At 41.3% G+C, this 16,619-nt stretch overlaps 1 protein-coding gene across 1 annotated transcript; it reads left to right on the top strand.

Moving 5' to 3' along the window:
* Positions 1-344: 344 nt before the first annotated feature.
* On the top strand, positions 345-15,712 carry LOC309496409 (uncharacterized protein; the record flags this gene model as incomplete). The annotated part of the gene is made up of 5 exons (XM_082166402.1): positions 345-633; positions 959-1,052; positions 1,139-1,242; positions 1,517-2,512; positions 15,342-15,712. The coding sequence occupies exons 1-5, from the start codon at positions 441-443 to the stop codon at positions 15,710-15,712; spliced, it is 1,758 nt and encodes a 585-aa protein (XP_082022528.1). The 5' UTR covers positions 345-440.
* Between the last annotated feature and the right edge of the window lie 907 nt (positions 15,713-16,619).

The following is a 16,619-nucleotide window of genomic DNA, read 5'->3' as shown; positions in this document are numbered from 1 at the left end:
TATACCTTTCAGCATTGATGGTGCCTTTCCAGATGTGTAAGCTGCCCATGCCACACGCACTCATGCAACCCCATACCATCAGAGATGCAGGCTTCTGAACTGAGCGCTGATAACAACTTGGGTTGTCCTTGTCCTCTTTAGTCCGGATGACATGGCGTCCCAGTTTTCCAAAAAGAACTTGAAATTTTGATTCGTCTGACCACAGAACAGTTTTCCACTTTGCCACAGTCCATTTTAAATGAGCCTTGGCCCAGAGAAAACGCCTGCGCTTCTGGATCATGTTTAGATATGGCTTCTTTTTTGACGTTATTATAGACCCTTTTACAGCCCACGTGATCAAATAGTTGCGCGCGCATTTTGGCAACGGAAGTGGTGTTGTTCCCCACTGGTTCTAGCGTGTTAGCAACGAAAGTTTATCAAAACGGTTTCCCAGCATCAAAATGTCTGGTTGTTGTGTTTACGGTTGCACTAATAGATATTCCAACAAGGGGCTTAAATTTTATAGGATTCCGACAGGATCACGGCCGTTTCAGAAGAACCGGCGGCGCCTGTGGCTGCAGGCGATTAAACGTGTTGATTGGAGCGAGGACACAATAAAAAATGCTCGCGTCTGCAGCGCCCACTTTATATCAGGTAAGTTTATCTATGTACTCTTGAGTTTAATGGAAAGCAGCATGGTTTACATTATTGATTGTCTGTAGCCTACGGTGTAGTTTATCAATGCAGCTGAAGTTTGATGACCACATACAGCTAGTTTCATAAGCTGGTTTTGGATTTGGCTAGTAAACAAACTGTGTGTGTGGGTTATTTGCAGATGAAGCATTATTGGACTCTAGTAATCCTCGTTTACATTAGTGATTGTCTGTACGATGTAGAATAATATTCAAATGCAGGTAAAGTTTGATAAACTGGCGGTAGATTTGGCTAGTAAACAAACGTGTGTGTGTTTTATTTGCAGGTGAGGCGTCATTGGACTCTAGTAGTCCTGATTTTGTGCCTTCTGTGTTTGTGTACACAAAACCGAGCCAGAACCCCGAAGCAAAGTTGGAGAGGTAAGAATATTTAATTTCCCCCTCTGTTCTATTTAGTTTGTTTTTCTCTCTTGCATAACTGTACATTTCTGCTGTTTTTATTGTAGATACCATAGGAAAAGGAGGAGAGATGACAGACCTATAACGGCAGCAAATCTATGTGTTCCTTCTGAAACTCCGAAACAAGAATGCAGCATGGATCATTGTCCAGGTATGAATATATTTCATCTTAACTGATTGATTGTCAGGGTGTGTGTGCCCCTGCCAGGCATACTGCTCTAATTTCATATCTGTATATGAGAACACAGGCCCCTGGATGAGTCAAATGCAGACGAAAAATCTCGCCCTGTGATCAATAAAGTATCTTCTCTTCTATCATGGAAAAGTTTTGAAAAATCATTGCTAAAATGTGTGAGAACCCCAAATTGTGAAATTGTCTGCATTGGTTGCAGCACATGCTAATTTTTCACTTTTCTTTATTAAAGCTGAAGACGACATCCCAGTTACAAAGAGGGAGTATGATGACCTGAACCGGAGACACAGTCAGCTTCAGGAGGACCATGTACACCTGTGTCAGAAGTTTGAGGCACTACAAGCAGAAAATGTAAAGCTGAAAGAGGAGCTGCAGAAATCTACATTTTCCTACACAACTGTTAAGTGCAACATTGGACAATTGTTTTTTCTCACCGGACTGACCTCTGTGCTCTTTGAGTGGCTAGTTACAAAAATAACAGGCAGCTTAGAAAGAATTATCCAAAAACTTACACTAGAAGACCACCTGTTGGTTATATTGATGAAATTAAGGTTGGGTCTATCTAATACTGACTTGGCATATAGATTTAAAGTATCAAAAACCACGATTTCAAATATTTTGCGGAGCTGGGTCCCTGGTATGGCCTTGGTCCTTAAGCCACTCATTAAATGGCCAAGTAAGGGCGCAATACTTAAAAATATGCCAAAAACATTCAAGCGGAACTTTAAAAACTGCAGGTGCATAATAGACTGCACAGAAATTTTCATAGCTAGACCCAGTAATCTGACTGCTAGGGCCCAGACATGGTCAAATTATAAACACAACAACACAATTAAATATTTAATCGGCATCACTCCAGCTGGTGCAATTTCATTTCTATCTCCTGGGTGGGGTGGACGGGTTTCAGACAAGCAGATCACAAAAGAGTCAGGTTTCTTAGAACTTTTGGAGCCTAGGGATGAGGTTTTAGCCGACAGGGGATTTCTCATCAGAGACGAGCTTGCAGCTTATGGTGCAACCCTTCGTATCCCTCATTTCACAAAAGGAAAAAAGCAGCTTTCTGCACAGGAAGTTGACACATCTAGACAACTTTCTCGTGTGAGAATCCATGTGGAGCGAGTTATTGGTCGGTGGAAAAACGTTAAGATTTTGCAAACAGTTATTCCAGTGTCGCAGGTTAACATGCTAGACGATGTTGTGACTGTATGTGGTGCCCTCACAAACCTCTGTAAGAGTGTTGTTTCCAAATGAGTAACACATTACCATGTATTAGTTTTAACGTGATTTACATTTGTAAAACGTATTTACTGTACATGAAACATAATGCATTATAATAAACCTCCCAACATCGGCTGTCACTGGTGTGTATAATGTACTTCCCCCAAGATTATCTCAACAATTCACAGTGCTTTTCAATTTCATTGTTATTAGTAGTTTAATTGCAATGTATGCAAGCAAGCAACATAGTTACTATTAAAGTACTATAGCATTACAAAATAAAACTTTAAACAGAAGTGCGTCAACACATAGCAATCAATAACAACAACATAAAATGTAAGGAAAAGGATAAATGTAGGTCTGGGTGAAGAATAAGAATAAATGTAGGAAAGAATGATGGAAAAGAATGAATGTAGGGAAAAAAATTAAGGAAAACAATAAATGTAGGTCTGGGTAATATGGACCAGATTCATAACACAATACAGAACATTTCCCAGTCCTAAATTTAATCATTCAAACATCAACTCTCAGACATTCCCTACATAACCATGTTGCTGGCTTCCTTTTTATGTGTGCACAGGTGTAGTGAACGCGGTTGCTGCATTTGAAACAGATGACCATTTTTCCAAAATCTGGCCTTTCACAGTATTTGCAGGCTCTCTGTGATACCAAGACAGGGTCATGTCTTCTTGTCAGTAGTTCAGGCAACACACTCGAGATAAAGAAGACTTGTGCTTTTGGCAAAGCCTCCTTCAAAAACTCTTCATTTCTTAGGATACGTTGCACAATGAACTCCTTCTTGGACCACAGCACAAAGTCACAATATTTAACATCACACACAAACATGTGAAGTTGACATTGATAGTAGTATGTGTGTGAATGCTTCAATGCGAATGACTTGTCCAGACAAAACTGCTCATCTTTTGTACATCCTTGAAGGCTATCGCTGTATTTGTAGGGACACTTGATCTCTACCACCCCTTTGCCACAGCAGGTACATCTTGCTATCCCATCTGGTGATGATCCAAGGTGTGGCTCAGAAGGTTTCACTACTAAGCCACATGAGCTGACACTGAAATCTGGATGGCTTTGGGACATGTATGCAGTGTAGGCTTGTCTTGCCGTTTCCTCCATGTTCTTACCCCAGAGCACAGATGGGACATTTAATTCTGTTCTTTTATACTGCATTATGTCGTTTAGGTATGTTTTGCTGATCTTGTCAGTTGTGGTCGATCGGTGTAATTTAGTGCTTGTGATTCGACCAGCCCTATAGGTGAACCAGTCCTTTGACTTTGACTGCTGCCGTGTCACAGATTCCAGTTTCTCACATTGATGAGGTTGTAGTGTAGTTTTAAGTCTGTGAAATGTATCCTCACATTTAACCTGCATTTCCTGTGGTGAAAGTTCTCGGAGTGTTACATCAAATAAAGCAGTCAAAGGCTCAGGTAAGTCAGGATGCTCCTCTGAATCAGTGTCAGATGATGCGGTGTCTGTGTCGCTATTTTCCAGGCTTGTCAGCACTGCAGCACAGGGGTCCACAACCAGCAGTTCCCGGATGTCATCATCTGTCAACACTGATAATACAGCAACAAAAAGACACAGTTACTGTGCTGCATAATGTTCACATCAGAGCTTTAAACACACAGGTGTACAATATACATCAAACAAATGTAATTTCTAAAAATAAGTAACCTGAAGACAAACGCAGACCTATTCAAACTTACATAAATTATACTGATAAAAATTAAACTGTCTGTACTGTAGGCATTTTCATCTCTGCATCACCAAGTTACACCTTTCTCATGCTACATTATGGTGTCAAAACACTATGGCAATAGGAAGCTTATCTAGGCTGTCAACTATTACATGCCTCTGGGTGTGATACTATTTTTCCTAGCAGATGTTAAAGGTGCTTGAAGCTGCCTGTCTAGCCTCTTTGGTTTGAGGAACCTGATTTCCCTCAATGGAGCTGGTCTGACTTCTTTCCTGCTGATGTCTTTCCACATGCACACTCCAGATGTAACTGCTGCTTTCTCAGTCCTTCCCATCCTAACATAGAGCTCAACTTTGAATAATATTGCAGCTGCATGACTGCAGCATGACCCAAGCCTGAAATTTCACAAAAACATAATAAACTTAATGGCTGATCAATAATGTTATGACCAGGGCTTGAAAGTAACATTTGCTTTCACCCAAATTTCGTCTCGGACTATGAAGTAAACAAACATCTGACTTACTACGCGTGTATACGACCTAAGCCTAAACAGGTTTTGAATGTAACTGAATGATATTGGCTGGCTGCTGACATTTTGAACACTGTTGGCACTGTGTATTTCGTGAAAATTGTAGTTTCAAACCCTGGTTATGAGAACATATGAGAATATGAAAAGGAGAGTAGTTTAAACCTGAAAGGACAGTAACACTGAAGCACAATTCATCTTTGTATGTCAACTACAAGCCCACAACACCAAAAAATAGCCTACTTACCCCGCCATACAGGTGCAGTTCGCCGTGAAGACGTAGTTCTCTCGTTGGTTGATTATAACCCAAGCCTCATACATCGTTGTCTTGTGTCCTTGTCTTTGACTAGGAAGAATTTCTGATTTCAACACACAAAACTCTGAGTCTATGTCATGGTATTTGACGTTCTGTACATGACCACAGACAACGTATTCATAAGCATCCAGTGATTTATATGCTCGTAATTTCTCTCGGGTGTACACGCTTGGTTTCTCAACTAAATACGTATATATATCTGGCCACTGTATATTTGGCCATCTGCTAACGTCTTCTATCCACTCCACTATAGTACACGGATCTGGTAGCCGGATACCATTTGATAAAGTCAACTTTTCCAAATAACTTTCTCTGTCTGTGTTGCTTAATCCGCTCGCGTAGCTTGACACGCTGCTGATTCTCGCCATACTTCCGTTACCAATATGCGCGTGCATACGTTGCTACGTCATCATTGTGTACAAACAGTAAAAGGGTCTATAGAGTTTTAGCTGGCAACAGCGAATGGCACGGTGGATTGTGTTCACCGACAATGTTTTCTGGAAGTATTCCTGAGCCCATGTTGTGATTTCCATTACAGTAGCATTCCTGTATGTGATGCAGTGCCGTCTAAGGGCCCGAAGATCACGGTCATCCAGTATGGTTTTCCGGCCTTGACCCTTACGCATAGAGATTGTTCCAGATTCTCTGAATCTTTGGATGATATTATGCACTGTAGATGATGATAACTTCAAACTTGCAATTTTTCTCTGAGAAACTCCTTTCTGATATTGCTCCACTATTTTTCACCACAGCATTGGGGGAATTGGTGATCCTCTGCCCATCTTGACTTCTGAGAGACACTGCCACTCTGAAAGGCTCTTTTTATACCCAATCATGTTGCCAATTGACCTAAAAAGTTGCAAATTGGTCCTCCAGCTGTTCTTTATATGTACATTTAACTTTTCCGGCCTCTTATTGCTACCTTTCCCAAATTTTTTGGAATGTGTAGCTCTCATGAAATCCAAAATGAGCCAATATTTGGCATGACATTTCAAAATGTCTCACTTTCAACATTTGATATGTTATCTATATTCTATTGTGAATAAAATATAAGTTTATGAGAGTTGTAAATTATTCCATTCCTTTTTTACTCACAATTTGTACAGTGTCCCAACTTTTTTGGAATCGGGTTTGTAATCTCTTTAACCTGATAACAATGTTAAAATCAAGACTTCCAGTGATAAAAATTAAAGCTTATAATTTCCCCGTTTTCTTTTACTGTTCTGCACCCTATTTTTATGACCGCCGGTCATATAGGGATTGTCAAAGGTTTTTTTTTTTTTTTTTTTTTTTTCGTCACCTTACTGAATTTTTCGTCAACGATACCAGGGACACCGAAACACCGGGGAACATGAAATTTGGTGGGCATGTAGCCCCACTAGACTTCTAAGGAAAAATTTCGTTTGGTCCCCGGGGGCCACTCCTCAGACACACACACACACAAACACACACGCGCACACATGTACGCACACATACATACACGCACAGACACACACACACACACACACACACACACACACACACACACACAGACACACACATACGCAAATACACACACATACACACACACACACACACACACACACACACACACACACACACACACACACACACACACACACACACACACACACACAGACAGACATGCACATACTATTACTTTTTTTAGGTATATACATAAACACGCAATACAGCCAAATTACTCCACGTCATTTATTTTTGTGGAAAGCCAGTGCAGGTCTGAGCGGCGGTCATATTTTGTACCGCGATGCGGTACATCTAGTTCATAATTATGTTTCTCATTTGTACTGCAAGTGAACTTATGAGTATACTAGTAGTTTACTATTTATATATAATTTTTACTCTTTTAGTGTACTCTCAGTAAACTACTAGTTTAGTAGTTTTATTCTACAAGTTTTGTTTTAATGTACTCTCAGTAAACTACTAGTTTAGTAGTTTTATTCTACAAGTTTTCTTTAAGTGAACTTAACATTATACTTATAGTTTACTATTTATATAAAATTTTTGCAGTTGCAGTAGGCCTATACTACTATGTTCAAATGTTATTTTTTTATACTTGAAAAATACCTTTAACTCTACTTTAATTTTAAAAACATTTTATTAGCTTCATGCATCCTTTTTTATCAACACTTGAATGTCAGTAAGTTTCATAAAGGCAACATTTTAAACAAAATAGTTGAGAAAATCACATTTTTGTCAAAGACTACGCCTTGATCAGATCCAGAACGATGATCAAAACACAGGTGGAGTAGATCGAGTCCAACACCCCCAAAGCTTCACAGTCGTTTTCTCTTCATGGGTTAGGCCTACACTTCATTTCATTTGGAAACATTAAGCAGTTTGGATTTACAAGCTGTTTAATGTTTGATATTACATTATTTTACATTTGAGTGAGCAATCTTCTATCGCTTGTTTCAGCTTCTTCTTCTCCTGTGTTTTGATCCAGAGATTCTGTACTAGAAGATGTGTCATAGCGCCCCCTACCGTATACCAGTGAAAACATGGATCGCTGGAAAATTCAGTCAATGGTGGAGAAAAGTTAAATTAAAGTAAATATGTACACTACCAGTGGACTAGCCTACACAAAAATTCAGATACGCAGAATTAGAAACATATCTGTTTTATATCAATATTTTAATCATATTTTCAAACAAAGTTTCATAAGACTGTATATGAAAAACAATGTAAAAAAAAGTATATTTAATAGGCTACTCGATCAAAAGAGTTAACACAACTACAAGCCAAGTATACTTTCAATAATTCAAATTTTAAGTATATCTCGATCAAAAGATTGAGTACAAGTATAGGCCAAATATACTTGTACTTTTCTCTCAGTATAAGTCAAGTACACTTAAGTGTAATTATGACCGCCGCTAGCGTAGCTAGCCGGTCATATAGGGATTTTTTTTTTTTTTTCGTCACCTTACTGAATTTTTCGTCAACGATACCAGGGACACCGAAGCACCGGGGAACATGAAATTTGGTGGGCATGTAGCCCCACTAGACTTCTAAGGAAAAATTTCGTTTGGTCCCCGGGGGCCACTCCCCCCCCGCGCTGGGCCCCCCCAAACCCCCAAAAATGCAGTTTTTCCTAAATAACTACCTGAACCGTGGCACCGAGGATGAAGAAATTTTTATGGTATGTTGGTCTACTAGACTTTTACGGAAAAATTTCGTTTGGTCCCCGGGGGCCACTTCCCCCCCCGCGCTGGGGCCCCCTTAAATTTTTCGTCAACGATACCAGGGACACCGAAACACCGGGGAACATGAAATTTGGTGGGCATGTAGCCCCACTAGACTTCTAAGGAAAAATTTCATTTGGTCCCCGGGGGCCACTCCCCCCCCGCGCTGGGCCCCCCCAAACCCCCAAAAATGCAGTTTTTCCTAAATAACTACCTGAACCGTGGCACCGAGGATGAAGACATTTTTATGGTATGTTGGTCTACTAGACTTTTACGGAAAAATTTCGTTTGGTCCCCGGGGGCCACTTCCCCCCCCGCGCTGGGGCCCCCGTAAATTTTTCGTCAACGATACCAGGGACACCGAAGCACCGGGGAACATGAAATTTGGTGGGCATGTAGCCCCACTACACTTCTACGGAAAAATTTCGTTTGGTCCCCGGGGGCCACTCCCCCCCCGCGCTGGGGCCCCCGTAAATTTTTCGTCAACGATACCAGGGACACCGAAACACCGGGGAACATGAAATCTGGTGGGCATGTAGCCCCACTAGACTTCTAAGGAAAAATTTCGTTTGGTCCCCGGGGGCCACTCCCCCCCCGCGCTGGGCCCCCCCAAACCCCCAAAAATGCAGTTTTTCCTAAATAACTACCTGAACCGTGGCACCGAGGATGAAGACATTTTTATGGTATGTTGGTCTACTAGACTTTTACGGAAAAATTTCGTTTGGTCCCCGGGGGCCACTTCCCCCCCCGCGGTGGGGCCCCCTTAAATTTTTCGTCAACGATACCAGGGACACCGAAACACCGGGGAACATGAAATTTGGTGGGCATGTAGCCCCACTAGACTTCTAAGGAAAAATTTCGTTTGGTCCCCGGGGGCCACTCCCCCCCCGCGCTGGGCCCCCCCAAACCCCCAAAAATGCAGTTTTTCCTAAATAACTACCTGAACCGTGGCACCGAGGATGAAGACATTTTTATGGTATGTTGGTCTACTAGACTTTTACGGAAAAATTTCGTTTGGTCCCCGGGGGCCACTTCCCCCCCCCGTGCTGGGGCCCCCTTAAATTTTTCGTCAACGATACCAGGGACACCGAAACACCGGGGAACATGAAATTTGGTGGGCATGTAGCCCCACTAGACTTCTAAGGAAAAATTTCGTTTGGTCCCCGGGGGCCACTCCCCCCCCGCGCTGGGCCCCCCCAAACCCCCAAAAATGCAGTTTTTCCTAAATAACTACCTGAACCGTGGCACCGAGGATGAAGACATTTTTATGGTATGTTGGTCTACTAGACTTTTACGGAAAAATTTCGTTTGGTCCCCGGAGGCCACTTCCCCCCCCGCGCTGGGGCCCCCGTAAATTTTTCGTCAACGATACCAGGGACACCGAAGCACCGGGGAACATGAAATTTGGTGGGCATGTAGCCCCACTAGACTTCTACGGAAAAATTTAGTTTGGTCCCCGGGGGCCACTCCCCCCCCGCGCTGGGCCCCCCCAAAACCAAAAAAATGCAGTTTTTCCTAAATAACTACCTGAACCGTGGCACCGAGGATGAAGACATTTTTATGGTATGTTGGTCTACTAGACTTTTACGGAAAAATTTCGTTTGGTCCCCGGGGGCCACTTCCCCCCCCGCGCTGGGGCCCCCGTAAATTTTTCGTCAACGATACCAGGGACACCGAAGCACATGAAATTTGGTGGGCATGTAGCCCCACTACACTTCTACGGAAAAATTTCGTTTGGTCCCCGGGGGCCACTCCCCCCCCGCGCTGGGCCCCCCCAAACCCCCAAAAATTCAGTTTTTCCTAAATAACTACCTGAACCGTGGCACCGAGGATGAAGAAATTTTTATGGTATGTTGCTCTTAAGGGCCCACATCAACCTAGCCCATAATCACTCATTTGTGATTTGCGCCCCTCCCATAAAAAATGAAAATGCAATATTATTCTGCTTTAATCGCCCCTATCTTCAGTGGAGATGTTCAGAACTGCACCATATTTCATGTGTATGATTAACTTGACAACCTCTGGGGGTATCCTCTGCTAAGTTTTGTAGAATTTCATCCATGGGGGGGTATAAAATAAATTCATTTATGTGCACATTTAGTGACTGTACACTCATCGGCCTGTAGATGGTGCTGTTGAGCGAAGGGTCGCTGGTTTAGGATGATACTGTCACACACACACATGCAGGAATACAAACAAACGCAAGCATGCACACACACTGACATCCACACGCACAGACACACACCCATACACACACATACAAATCCACATGCACAGACAGACACACACACACAAACACACACGCGCACACATGTACGCACACATACATACACGCACAGACACACACACACAGACACAGACACACACATACACAAACACACACACATACACACACACACACACACACACACACACACACACAGACAGACATGCACATACTATTACTTTTTTTAGGTATATACATAAACACGCAATACAGCCAAATTACTCCACGTCATTTATTTTTGTGGAAAGCCAGTGCAGGCCTGAGCGGCGGTCATATTTTGTACCGCGATGCGGTACATCTAGTATTCAGACTTTATTTAGAAGGGTGAGTGGTTGATATTTATATAACAGGCCTATATTAACATTATATATATATATATATATATATATTTAAAAGTAGCTATATGAAGTAGCTTGTGTCAAAAAATGATTTATGCCCCTTGATTTATGGTTTTATGACAGGAAGTCCTTATATGTTATATATATATTATATGTTTTTATGATGCCATGTGAAAGTTGACCCTGTGTGTTTATGGATGTGTGTTTTATGACTGTAAGCTGCTTGGTGTGACAAGGAAGTGAATGTTTTTTGCAGGGATGTTTTTATTATTGGTGGACAATGTCCACAGATTGGTGAAATTATGAACATGAAGAAATCTGTCATGGATTTGTTTTTCAGATTTCACGACAGCGTCCATAATGTCTGTGGGAGAGATAAAAACAGGGTAAATGAAATTAAGAAATAGCATTGCTGATAAATAATACATATAAAATATATGAAATAAGATGACATTTATTTAAATATATGCATTTAAAAGTAAGTTTTAAACATGAGTCGAAGTACTCATACTGCTGGGGCCTCATTTATAAACGTTGCGTACGCACAAAAGAAGGTGTACGCCGCTCTCTACGCAATAATTGGTATTTATAAAAAGCAAACTTGACGGGAAAATGTGCGGTCATCACGCAAACTCTGACCCAGGCGTACGCACAAAAACGGGTGAAATGAGAAATGGCGACACCATGTCGGCAGATGGAAGAAACACGTGAAAGTGTGTGAAACTGTGTGAAACTGTAGACCGTTGTGTAAAAGAAATGGCAATACTGCCTCTCATAAATAACATGAAGACTTCACAAAGCAAGTCTTACAGTTAACAGCCTACACGAACACCCGTTTGATCGATCTGCAGTGTAAAACAAACAAAATCCAACGAAGATTACAACAGAAATGCAAATTAACACATATTTGCAAAAAGAAATATGTTCTGCAATAATATTGGCATGTTATGCAATTCATCCTCATAACACATCTGTAGCTTGTCAGATGCAATCAAATATATGGTAATAAAATGCCATGATTCCATCACAATGCGTAATGACGCACAATGCCTGATCTTGCGCTTGAAATGTTACAAATTAGGTTTTAAAAATAAAAGCATTGCAGACAAATAAACCATATAAAATATATGAAATAAGATGAAATTTAAGTATAACTATTTTTAAAGTTAGTTTTAATCTTTTAAACACCATGTTGAAATGAGACTCTGTTTGACGATGTCCTTTTCCTTGATGAGTTTAAGAAATAAATCCATTAGGCTATTGTTAAATAAAATTAAAACATTTAAAAAATATATATGAGATAAGAGATAATTCAATTATAAACTATAAGTATTTTAATCTAATACACAACGTTATGCAGTCTTACATAGATAAATAAATCATAAAATAGTGAATAATTGTTCATATTATTTGAAATAAGATGTTAAATTATCAAGTATAAGTATTCGAATCCAATACATCAGTGATATAGGGTCATCATGTGGACACTACAATATACTGACTTACATAGATAAATAAAACATAAAAAAGTGAATAATAGTTACAATTATTTGAAATAAGACGTTAAATGATCAAGTATTTTAAAGGTAGTTTTAAACATGTGTTGAAGTGAACTTACCATCGGTGAACATTAGGTCGTCTTTTTGTCTCTGGTTAAAATCATAGATCCTTGAATTTCTGAGCAGAAGAGATGTTTGCTCTCCGTTTGCTAAATTGAAAATGAAGATAGTTTCCATCATGGCAGGGACACAGACCCTCCCCTTCCTCTCTGTGTAGTGGCTATGTATTAGCATTGTAGTTTGTTTCAGAAAACATCAAGCAATTAAAAGATACGCAGGTCACCTGGTGTTTTACTATCAAAGACCACAACTGTCTCCTATCATAAAATCTCCTGATCTGAAGCCTTCCTGTCAGGAAGGGAGACACAAAATGTGACCATTTTGACACCTCTACACTGACCAGGGGTCTCATTTATAAAGCGTGCGTAGGCACAAAACGGGGCTGGAAACGTACGTACGCCAGTTCCCACACAAAGGTTGTGATCTATAAAAAACAAACTTGACGGGAGAATGTGCGCACCTTTAAGCAAACTTTGAGCCGTGCGTACGCACATTCTGGAGACAAAGGGAATTGGCGACACAGATGGTGACGTCGTGAACTGAAGTTAGATTGTAGAAAATAAATGTGAGAAGAACGATTATAGGAATTAATGACATTTAATTTTCACTCCATTTCATACGTTATATCCACATTAAATCCAACAGTGTTATTTGTGACGATTGTTTTAGGCTATATACATCTAGTAAAATCCAAACGTAATTCAAAATGTATTAAAAAATAATAATAATAATAATCAGCGCTGCCTTACAGTCACATTGTCCACAACGGGAGCGCAGGAGGACATGGCGCGACTACATGTGATACAGAATAGCATGAAATACCCTTTTATTAGAGAACTGCAGAAATATTTTCCTTAATGTACATATATCATAAAATGTCAAAGTCTGCAAATACAGTCATGAAGCACAATCGCTACTCATCATCAGTCCTAACTATTACGGTGTTCATTACAAAACCGTCAAGACGCATGTGTTCACTATAACATTTTCGTCTTAAATTTTCGCCCACAAATTAATTATGTGATTTTGTCAAGGTGTTAACGATCAGTCTATATGCTAGAAACATATAAATCCTCCGGTGACCCGGGTATGTAATGCTTCATGATGGCACTGCTGGCACTGTTGGAGGATTACGCCAATGGCAGAATAAGGAGAGAACGAGTTTTCAGGGACCATGATGATGACTGGCTAATAAGCCGATTTAGATTCCCTAGAGCTGTGCTCTTGGATCTATGTGCTGAATTGGGTCCAGTATTAGAGAGGGCAACACGCCGGAACCATGCCATCCCAGTCCAAATACAAGTCCTCACCACTCTGGGGTTCTTGGCAACCGGCTGTTTCCAGCGGGAATTGGCAGACAGGTAAATTATTTATATATAAAAAAAAAAACTATAAGTAATCCTCAAATTTGTCTCTAAGACCTTTTTGTATATGAAATAATTCTATTGGAATCTATCATCTCACCCTATAGGTCTGGTATATCACAGCCATCCCTGAGTGCCATAATATCTGTCGTTTTGAATGGTATACTTAATATGGTTAGTCGATACATCAGGCTCCCCTACACTGTGCGAGAACAGGCCGAAATTAAAATGCAATTTGCAGCAATGTCTGGTTTCCCAAATGTAATTGGCGCAATTGACTGCACTCATGTTGCTATAAGGGCACCATCTGAAAATGAATTTGCTTATGTTAATAGAAAGCATGTGCATTCTATTAATGTGCAAATCATATGTGACTCCAACATGAACCTCACAAACATTGTGGCACGCTGGCCTGGTTCAACACATGATTCCTTTATCTTGACACATAGCAGTGTAGGGAACAGACTAAATGCAGGCGCAGTACGTGATGGCTGGCTTCTTGGTGAACCCCTTACCTGTCAGGGATCACTGGTGATCCCGGATTATTTTAGTTCAAAATATGTTTGAGCTTATATATCTCAATATTAATAACAGTCTGGTTAATTTTGAGTCTTGAACTATAAACTCTCAAGGGTTGGCTTTCTAAATGTATGTGTGTTATGTTTCTATTCAGAATTACTTATGAGCAGTAACCTTTTTATTTTGGGCATTTCATGTATGCAGCAATTGCCAAAATTGGGGGTGATGAGGAAGGGGTTTTAACAATATTAAAAAGTAGAAACTGTAACAATTTTGTTTTTAATATAATTATAACCAGGGGGGTAATCGAGCTCTCGATTTCCGTACCACCCCCGGCGGCCGCCATTGGCTAACAAGCCTTCACCTGCTGTTAGCATCCCATTGACTCCCATTCATTTTGGCGTCACTTTGACAGCGAATAACTTTAGATCTGAGGCGTTTAAAGACTCCATTTGTCCATTATTTATTTCTAAAGAAACACGACAATGTATAAAATGCTCCATTACCTTGTATCTTACGTTATGGCCCCGTAGAAGCAGTTTTTGTAAAAACAGGCTAACGATTGCGTCATAACCACGCGACTCTCTGGAAATTACCGTAGAGACAGGAGGAGAAGCTCGCAGTCAATCGGGGGGACGTGGAGGCATAAAGTCCGATAAAGTCAAGGGAGAAGCCCATAGAGAATCGTAAAGTTTCTCCTGCTCCTAGCTCATGGACAGCTCCTACTCACGCTCTCCGTCTCTGCAAGTTTCGGAAGGGAATGATTCAGATTTCTCTTGGCACAGCTACTAGAAGACTTACAACGGTCAGACAGGCTGCTCACGTCACATCCACGTCGTCAAGCTCAGTTTGAGTCTGCGCAGTTCGCTCGGCAATCAGGAAATGAGTGCTTCTAATTTGCTTCACTTTTCTCCGTTGAAACCTATGGGGTCGCTGTGTCCAGTTTATATACTGTCTATGATTATAACCTGCAGGCGACAGTGGCTACCCCCTGAGACGCTGGCTCCTCACTCCATTTTTAAACCCGCAGAGCGCAGAGGAAACTCATTATAACGAGGTCCACTCTCGTGCCTGCGCAGTTGTGGAGCGTGCCATCGGCATCCTGAAATGCAGATGGCGTGCTCTGGATGCCTCGGGTGGCAGACTTTTATACCATCCAGCAAAAGTGTGCAAGATTGTCAGGGCGTGTGGTGTTTCGCACAATATAGCACTGAGGAACGGTATTCCTCTCCCTCCTGATCTCCCTCTACCCGAGCATTACGACCCCGAGCCACAGGCCCCTGGCCGACAAGAGGGATATCAACGAGGTGCAAGAATCCGTGAGGATGTCATGCGGCGTTTGTAAAGAAAGACAAAACTCAAGGTTCATGTTTTAACTGCATCTTTTAATGATTGTGCAATTTCTTGCATCACTTCTCTCATCTGCCGTAGCTCATCTGCAACCCTGTTGACAGCGTTTATTGTCTCTCGCTGTAACTGCAGGACTGCGTCAGTGAGTACCCGACCACTTTTGGACGTGCCAGACGCAGAAGGGGCACTGCTTTGAGCCGGACGCTGTGCATCTGCATCTGAGAACCCCTCACCCTGAACCTCCTGTTCACCCACAGCTTCAGACTCCGGAAGGACTGGAGGACAAACAATTGGCAACATTTATCCATTTATCACCCCACACACTCAAATGTACAGCGTTAATGATTAAAAATCTCTTTAACCTTGCTCCTCTGTGGTTTCAGTCACGTCAGTGTCTCCCTCCTTTTCCGGCACAATACCACACACGCTGACCTCCCCAATTATAGCCGCGATTTTGCTGTCCACTGATGTGAGATCAGCTGTACTTGGGCCCCCACCAGTTGCAGCCACGCTCTGGCGGTGGGAGGACAGTTTTCTCTTTGCCTCCACCTTGAATGAATGAGAATCTTTATTTCACATATTTCGCATACTGTAAGCACATGTAAATAAAACTTTTTGAAAATCAATATTGCTATTTATATAGGTATATAGCCTAATAAAACACAAATGTAATATGTTGGTAAAAAATTAGTATACCTTCAGGTCGGACCATTTTTTCTTTAATTCTGCAACTGTCCGTTCTGTCCCACTGACACAATTGACGGCAGAAGCAATACTTTGCCACTCGCACTGCTTCTTTTTATTAGTGACCCCACTGCTGTGGCCACCAAATAACACAGTTTTCCGAGCCTCCACCTCCCCTACAAGTGTTTCAATCTCAGTGTCTGTGAAATTACCTTTTT

The sequence above is a fragment of the Leuciscus leuciscus genome, assembly GCF_965113295.1.
Source record: "Leuciscus leuciscus genome assembly, chromosome: 4".
In the NCBI taxonomy this organism is placed as follows: Eukaryota; Metazoa; Chordata; class Actinopteri; order Cypriniformes; family Leuciscidae; genus Leuciscus; species Leuciscus leuciscus.
This window is presented reverse-complemented; position numbering and strand designations above follow the sequence as displayed.